Source organism: Magnolia sinica, chromosome 12, assembly GCF_029962835.1.
Source record: "Magnolia sinica isolate HGM2019 chromosome 12, MsV1, whole genome shotgun sequence".
Taxonomy (NCBI): domain Eukaryota; kingdom Viridiplantae; phylum Streptophyta; class Magnoliopsida; order Magnoliales; family Magnoliaceae; genus Magnolia; species Magnolia sinica.
The window spans coordinates 15,094,854-15,104,143 of NC_080584.1; the positions used below are offsets into that span (position 1 = coordinate 15,094,854).

Here is a 9,290-nt window from a genome sequence, read left to right on the forward strand (position 1 = left end):
CCATTATGTGTGTCCCACTTGGATGAGGGGTCAGACCAAGTTTCAGATGCAACCAAATTTCAGGTGGTCCCACCAAGTTCTTTTATATGTTTTAGGCATGTCTTCACATACTTTTAGATGGTATGGCTCACCTGAGTTCCATATATGGCTGATTTTTGGGATATCCCATAATTTAAAGGGGACCCATCAAATATAGGGTGTTGATGTTCAACAAACATCATGGTGGGGCCCACATAGCTCAACCTCATGGGAAGTTCCCATGAGAACGATCACATAGAACCATTTCCATATATAGAGAGGCATGCTCACCTGTGCACATGCGCACCTTTTCACACATGTTATGGGCCTCTAATCCAAACGGTCCATGTTATGTGGCATCCCATGAAACCCCTAGGGACAAATCCAAACGGTCCATGTCATGCGGCATCCCATGAAACCCCTAGGGACAAATTTTCACCTTGATCTAAAAGTATGGTGGGCCATAGAAAAGAGAGATGCAAATTAAGGGAGGAAATTGTTTTCTTTTTTCATGGCTCACCAAAGTTTTGGACCAAAGTAAAAGTTACACCTCAGGGGTATCATGGAGTGCATCATCACTTGGACCGTTCAGATTTTGGACTCACTTCACGTGTGATGAGTTCTCAAAAAGTCTTGTGAGCGTCCGTGAGAACTAGCACGCAGCTGAGCATTTGAGTATATATAAATATATACTTATGGGTCCCTATAGACATTGTTCCTTGTAGTGTGGCCCACACACACATCCCACACATTCACATACACATTGTTGATGGCCCCAACAGAGCTCTTTGATGCCCAACTCGTGTGGCCTGACTGCCAGACCTTGCCTTGGGCCCACCTTGATTTATATACTGTATATCCATGTGGTCCATTCATTTTGCTAGCTCATAGTATAATATGAGCTCAAAAATGAATCATATTCAAATATCAAGTGAGCCACAACATAAGAAACAATGGCAATAGAACACCCACCATTCAAAACTTTATAGACCCACCTTAGTGACCACTGTAATATTTATTTTTTGCCCAACCTGTTGTTCAGGTCAGATATACCCAGATGAAGGGAAAAAAAACAAAAAACAAAAAAAAAAAAAGAAGACCAATATCAGTTTGATCCAAAACTTTTGTGGGTCACATGAAGTTTTTAATAGTCAATCACGGCTTTTTTCATGTGGTGTGGTCCATGAGCTGACAAAACGAATGGTGTGGATATACAATACTTACTTCAAGGTAGGCCCCACAGTTAGGGCCGCACCTAAATTGAGTTAGGTAATCTAGTCAATTTAAGCTGAGTTAGGCGGCGTGTAGAATTTCTAAGAGCTTGTGTATGAAAAGCCACAGGCCACCTGACTACCAAATACCTCCCCTCAACGAAAAGAAAGCTCTGATACCTTGGCAGAGTCTGAAGGAAGGCACCTAGGAATCACTCAAAGATTGCAGAAGTGGCATATAAATAGACAAATTCAACCGTCAATATTTATTGGCCAGTCTAGATGTATCATGATCCAAAAATTAATCTTATCTGATCATCTGATACGTCGATGGTTAAAAATGAAAACTATCCAACGGTCTTATTTCCTCAAACAAGTGTCCTCAAATCAAAGGTCAGGATCCTTCAATCAATCTGATCTTAAAATTCTTACTTTTCAGCACTGGGATTTACAATGTAATTGGGACGGAGATTGGATACTGACCTTGCCAGGTCGTGCTATGTGGGTCCCACCATAATGCATGTGTTTATCCAAGCCATCCATCCATTTTGGATCATTACTTTGGGGGAAAAATGAGGCAGATGCAAATCTCAGGTGGACCACACTACAGGAAACAGTGGTGAATGAATGCCAACCGTTTAAAACTTCTTTAAAGCCACAAAAGTCTGGAATCAAGCTGATATGGTGTGGTCCACCTGAGATTTGGATCTATGTGTTTTTTGGATTCATCACTAAAATGAGCGAAAATGGATAAACGGCCTGGATAAAACACATAATCATATAATATATACTACATATATAATTTTCCGAGTGCCTGCGTATCGTACTAACTATTAAAACAGAAATTGTGGGACCAGCCGATGTTAGTTTTACTCCATTTACAAAGTGGTGGCGACTCTTCATTATAACAATCGGAATAGTTTTTACTACAATCCAGACCATCAAAATAGCTTAGAAAGAAAACTTTACACTGATAAGATTTTGTTTTCGAATTTGGACGACTCACTATGTTAAATTTCACCATCCATTTCATAACTATCAATTGGATGGTTAGGATGTGTTGATCAGTCTGATTTTACATATATGCTCAATCCACCATGTTAATCACTATTTTCAAGGTCTAGATAGTTCTACACTAGTGCCATGTGTAAAAAATACGAATCACAACCATTATCAAAATGGTATTAAACTAACATTGTTGTCTTAGGTGCCAAGTCATGCACTAGAATGATATGGAAAAACGGATGTACGGGGTGGATGGAGAATACATACATCAAAGTGGGCCCCACAGGAAGGGCCGCACCGTCTTGGTGGAGGGATCGGATTGCCTACAGAGCAGTAAGTAAACTCTGTTGGGCGCACCGTGAATATATGTGGTTTATCCACGCCGTCCATCCGTTTTTCCCGAGTATTTTAAGGAGTCAGGTCCAAAATTAAAGCTTTCAAGTGGACAATACCACAGGAAATGGTGGGAATAATTATTTTCACAGTTGAGACCTACTCAGGGCCTACGGGAATTTTTATTTGTTATACAACCTGTTCATGAGATGAAAAAAATACATGGATAAAGGGAAAAAACAAATATTAGCTTGATACAAATCTTCCTGTGGCGTCAAGAAATTTGCAACGGCTACACATAGGGGTGAGTCTTGAGTTGAACTGAGTCGAAACCCATGGTTTTACAAACAAAGGCAATGGTTTTATAGGTGTTTTATCAAACACCTTTTAAGTAACATAAAATTCAAAAAAAATAACGAGAAAAAAAATATTTATTTAATGTACAAACCTTGCTTACCACCGGCCAAACCTTCCTTGCCACCAGCCACATCTTGTTGAGTCATTTTATCAAACTGTTGGTGGGCGACATCAATGGCAAAGTAACCAAGTCACCAAACTGGCTAGATCCGTGTTTGATTTGAGCTGGATTTGATTTGAGTCGAGTCGAGCTGGGGCCTGCCCAAACTCATTTTCGAGCTCAAAAAATCAGCTGGACTCGGCTCGAACTCAGCTTTGAACAGGGTCGAATTGCGCGAGCTAACTGAGCTAGCTCGGTTTGTGTACACCCCAAGGTAATTCACACTGTTTCCTGTGATATAATCTATTTGTGCTTTGGATATGCTTCGTTTTTTCGGTTCAAGCCTTAAAATCATCTGGTAAAATGGATGGACGGAGTGGATAAAATACATAAATCACGGTGGGCCCCACAGAATTTACTTAGTACGCAAAAAATTCCCTCTTTTTCTTCAGTACATTGCGGAGTAGGGAAGTTTCTACTCCTCCTTTCCCAATCGCCCCTCAAGTGGAGGAGCTCCAGCCACTAGAGGTAGAGGCGGACACCAAACAGAAAACCCACCTCAGAATCCTAATTTCCGGCAGAATTCAGGCGAGAATCTCCCGTTCGGCCAAGCCAGTGCGGCACATTTGGCGTCTCCGGGTGGGATTCCAGTGCAGAACTCCGGTCAATGCCGATTGTTGGCACTGAGAGAGTGGTGGCGATGGTGGCGGAGGATCTTGCTGGGGACGTTACGGAAGAGAAAGGGAATGCTATGTGGCCTATCAACCGAGTTCAGATCCTGCTGCGACGACAGCGACTCTGCTCAATGAGTTTTTCCTTGAATTTCTTCCTCTGTTAGGTTCATTACTCTATATTTGAATTTTTCAGGTGATTTTGGATTGGAGAATTTGGGTTGGGCTGAGTTCGAACGGTTCTTGTGTCGGTCGACTCGTTTGAATCGATCCGCATGCTGCTCTGTTTTTGTAATGTCAGAAGAGCTTGTTTTGTGTTTGTGGCAGACATGAGTTAGAATCTAAGTGGACCACATTACAGGAAACAGTGTTGAATTAAAGTCAACCATTTAAAACTTTTTGGGGGCCATGAAAGTTTTGGATCAAGCTGATTTTTGTTTTTCCCTTCATCTGGGTCTGGATGACCTAATCAACCGATTGGATGTCAAATAAACAGTACAGTGGGCCTTATAAGGATTTTAATGGTGGATATCCAATCACTATTGTTTTCCTGTGGTGTAGTCCACCTGAGATTTATATCCATCTCATTTTTGGGATCAAGTCCTAAAATGATCTGTAAAAATAGATGAACGGAATGGATGAAACACATACATCATGGTGGGGCCCACAGAGCACCAACCATCAGCCACCCGGGTGGTGGCGGGGGAGTAGCCAATCCGTTTTCCTGGCTAACAATCAGTCCATTTTACTCCTCAAATGGGCCAACTGTACAAACAAATGGGTGACCCATCTGATGTATGTGGGCGTACCAACAGCAACTAAATATGAGGACATTGAAAACAAACAACACAACTCCAACTCAAAGCTCTAACTGATAAAAGCATTTGTATTGCTTTTTCCAGTATTGAGTGGGCCCATGGCTCAATGCATGCTGATCTGTTGGGTGGGATTTGTGGCCTCTATTATATATGGTGGGCCCTCCAACATAACAACCATCCGAACCACTGACCAACCGGCCCCTCTTACAACCTAATCCGGCCTGAGTTTTCATCAACAGAAAATCATACTATTCTGAAGTTCAGGAACCACATCCAGGTTGCTACTCTCTCTGGCAGAAGACGTGGAAGTGGATGAAGACGCGGCCGTCGTTATACCCTCCCCCTCGCTTTGCTTCCGTAGAGCCGGCTTCTGTAGGCAGAAAGATCAACCCATAGCATCGGCAGAACCAACGATACTGGTCTGCTGCACCGAGGGAATGTGTAACACAAGTTGTATATGATCTTTTGAAAATCATTTGACGAGAAACCATGATCGTCGTAAAGGACATGATAGTGTGTTGCCCTGCTCGTCTCCATACTCCCATAGTGGCTACATAGACAGAAATCGAACTCATTAAGATGAGTGACGGTGGTGTCGATGACCATTCCAGGAGGGATGTTCCCCTTTTCGTCAACCTCAATTGGGTTCTTCGGGAAGAACCGTGTCTGGTGCCGCTTCTGGGCCACTACAAGCGTGATGGTCGGATGGTATTCTTCCTTATCGAATGCCTTCTTAATATTCTCCAGCTTGTTGTTGAGGACTATCTCAAACTAATCACTGACACCGTCTCTGAAAAGTATGATCCTCTTCGGCTTCATGCGGGCATTCGTTTCGGCATACGTTTTGACAAGATCCAAGCACATGTTGCCAATGTCCAGAATCTCCTCTATCTGGCGGGTCTGTTTGCGAAGCCGGAAAGCCTACCTATTCTCGATGGGCCAGTTCATGGATGCTGTGACAACAGCGATTGAGATGGTGGACGTGCTCTGGCTGCTTGGGTGGTTCACATCAGTGCCCATGAACATGACGTAGTGAGAATCGTCAAGATAGGGAAGGCTGCCAAAGAGAACCGTGTTGCTACCACCGAGCTTGGTGTTTATCTTGAGGAGAAGATTGAGATAGTACTGATTCTTGCCCTCGTTGGCGAGGTAGCTCTGAAATCACTGCGTCACGATCCCGTTTTCCGTCTCGCATATCCGCTTGAGAGTGTTGTAGCCCTTACAGTTTCTCTCCATTGGGCAGAAAAGAATCTGCAGATCCTTATTGACTTTGACCATTTTCGTTGGATGGCTCACGAATGAGGGAGTCTTTAGCCATGATGATTCCAACCTTAGCGGCCTATTCAACGATGGTAGGAATGAATTGATTGAACTTGAGAGGTGAGTCACTGAATGATGCGGTGAAGTTGAGAATGGCCCACCGTTTGATTTCCTATCCATTTCCTTTCCTTGGTAGACCTTGCAAAAGTTCATGTTCCATTGCCCCTTTTTTTCAAGTGTTAATGTGAAGGACTGATTGGTTTTATCTCGGATTCGTAAATTTGGTTTTTTAAGAGCACGGCCCTTCAGTTCTGTCATTTCCTCGCTAACTTCTATTTGAAACTTTTTTGCAATGCCTCCCTGTTTAAGAAAAACAGAGGATAAAAATTAGAAATGATGAGGTTATCATGGATATGACCATTGATTTGGATCATCCGAGCAAATGGGCCAAGCCCAAAAATCAAACCAGTTATAGGATCTTGTTCAGACGAATAGTTAAACCATCATCATCATTGTATAGATCATACACCTGGACCGATCATCACGGAGCAAACTAACTAAATACCTGACTATGTTTTTACGAATGGCTGCTATTGCCGGTTTTCTCTCCACAAACACAAGTTTGATTCCTTTCCCTATTACCCGATGCATGTGATTCCCGATCGATTGCATATGTACGCAAGAATTAATCTCACCTTAAATAAAAATTTACTATTTTTAGTCGAAAACCATGAGGTCTATAATAAATCATGACTATCTATATATAGTAAGTCACGATTTTAGAGAGTCTTAGGTTAGTTTGATTCCAAAACTTCTTCCCACTATTTAAGAGGTTGTAAACTTATTTTTATCATCAATTAATTTATTTGGAATTTCTAGAAATTATTTCTATTTTCTTCTTTTCCACGTGGATTCCAATGACCGGGTACTTGAACCCACGACCTCTGTGTTTGAAACGCTTGTGATTCTACCACAGAGCCATGAGTAGAGACCTAACCTAACTAATCATTCATGATTAGTCATGGGTCATGTAAATAGAAATGATCCATAAATGATTAAGAGATAAAATAACAAAAAAAAAAGTGCATTCTTTTAATACTGAAATGGCATCGAATGGAACTTAATGAACCCGTAATCGTAATGTGATTTCAAGGAAGCAAGAAATTTCTAATATATTAACATAGAGAGGCATTTGTCTTGCTTACCCACAAGGCCCATCCTTGTCTTTAATCATTTCATAAATCGCTTCCTTCAAATTAGGCAGTGTGATCAAAGCCTTTTCTCTAATTTTTAAAGCTTCATTCCAGTGCAAAGACTCAATCGGGTACCGTTGCTCTTCTACAAGCACGCGGAACTCCATCGGCACGTAATTCAGCCTCTTGTTCTTGGTCAAATCCAAGCAAGGCAGACGCTTGTGCTCTACTTCCTCCCCATGAATCTCCCGAAAATACTCAACAACAGAAACCATCCTTTTCGAATCCTTGTCATTCTCAAATTTCATATTGTTCGAGATATCCGGTGTTAGCCCTGCAACAACGTACTTATGAGAAGTTTTCTGGTGAATCACCGTCACTTTCAATTCCTTCAAGTCCGCCTCAACACGCTTCCATTCTTTATCATTCAACGACGTGTTCGCATTGAACTTAAGGTCAAGATGTTCTTCGAGAAATTTCGGCACTTTGACTGGTAGTTGTAACGGTATGACTTTGTAATCAATGCACATGGACAGACCTTGAGCAGTTGGTTTCAAGCTCTGATGGAATCCCATCGAAGATATGATTCCTCCACCGAGTTCAATGTCTGTTTCTTTATAATAGAAAGACCTTCCGAATGGAATCCGACTCAAACTGGGGTTTTCCCGCATGATAATACCCAAAGCTTGTAAGATTTCCCGAGGGACAGTTTCCCCTATCTTCTTTAAATACTCTGAAAGTGGTTTGAGATCAAACAATGACACTAGCTTTATAGAAGTACCATAATGAGGTTGCTTAAGTCCTCAGCCTCAGGTAATTTGACTGGGAATTTCCCACATTGTTTCAGCTCTACCGCGCTATAGATGTTCCGCTTATGGTCATAGGCTGTGGTGAACTTGGAAAAGTATACGTTGGGTTTTGAAGATAGAGAAGGTGTTTTACTATGGCTGATTCAGATTTTAAAAGCTTTGTAATGGGAGGGTTGAGCCGCTGGATGTCGAGGTCGTAGTGATAGATCTTCCTTTGGTACTGCAACGCAACACATAATTGGTTCGTGAGAAGACTGAGTGGTGGGATGATGTTGACACTCCCTCCGTCATCTGGCCGTTCGATCGGTACGATGGTCTTTGATTTGGACGGTGGTTCTGAAATCTTCAGCGATTGCGGGTCTGAAGATGGAGGTGCTGCAATGTATCGTAGCGTCAAACATTAGATATGCTTGTCTTCAACTCATGATACACACACACACATAATTCAGCGATTGGAGGTCTGAAGATGGAGGTGCTGCAATGTATCGAAGCGTCAAACATTAGATATGCTTCTCTTCAACTCATAATATATATATGGTACTATGAGGTCGCCTTCATGGGAACTTCCCATCAGGTCAAGCTGTGTCGGCCCCACCGTGATGTGTGTCTAAATCTACCCCTTCAGTCAGATGCACCATTCTATGGTGGGCCACGGACTTAAAAATCAAGTCAATCCATGACTTGGATGGGCCACACCACATATAACAGTTGAGAGGGGTTACCCTCCCATTAAAATACTTATAATCAGTTATTGGGCCTACCGAAATGTGATTCACAATTCTAGCCCATCCATTGTGTGTGTCCCACTTGGATGAGGTGTCAAACCAAGTTTCAGCTACATTCAAAAGTCAAGGGGGCCCCACCAAGTGCTTTTATACGTTTTACGCTTGTCTTCTCATGGTTTTAGATGTTATGGCCCACCTAATTTCCCTATAAAGCTGATTTTTGAGATATCCCATAACCTAAAGGGAACCCATCAAATGCACGGTGTTGGACACACATCACAGTGGGGCCCACATAGCTTGATCTCATAGTACCATATATATATATATATATGGTATTAGGAGGGAACTTCCCATGAAATCGAGCTGGGTGGCCCTATGTGTGTCGAACATTGACAAGATCCAAGCACATTTTGCCAATGTTTGGAATCTCCTTAATTTGTTCGGCAGGTCTGCTTGCAAAGGCGAAAAGCATACCGATTCTCGGTGGGCCAGTTCATGGATGCTGTGACAACAACAATTGAGACGGTGGACGTGCTCTGGCTGCTTGGGTGGTTTACATCAGCGCCCATGAACATGACGTGGTGAGAATCGTCAAGATGGGGAAGGCTGTCAAAGAGAACCACATTGCTACCACCAAGCTTGGTGTTGATCTTAATGAGAAGATTGAGATAGTACTGATTATTGCCCTCGTTGGCAAGGCAACTTTGGAAACACTGCGTCACGATCCCGATTTCCGTCTTTCATATCTGGAGAAAAGAATCTGCAGATCCTTATTGACGTTTTCGTAGAG

At 42.4% G+C, this 9,290-nt stretch overlaps 1 protein-coding gene across 1 annotated transcript; it reads right to left on the reverse strand.

Moving 5' to 3' along the window:
- Positions 1–6,974: 6,974 nt before the first annotated feature.
- On the reverse strand, positions 6,975–7,637 carry LOC131219955 (protein argonaute 2-like). Its single transcript, XM_058214938.1, has one exon. The coding sequence runs from the start codon at positions 7,635–7,637 to the stop codon at positions 6,975–6,977; it is 663 nt and encodes a 220-aa protein (XP_058070921.1).
- Positions 7,638–9,290: the final 1,653 nt, after the last annotated feature.

What these genes read in the sequence shown, in the direction of transcription:
- LOC131219955 (XM_058214938.1), bottom strand. Translation starts at nt 7,637, where the DNA reads ATGCGGGAAAACCCCAGTTTGAGTCGGATTCCATTCGGAAGGTCTTTC.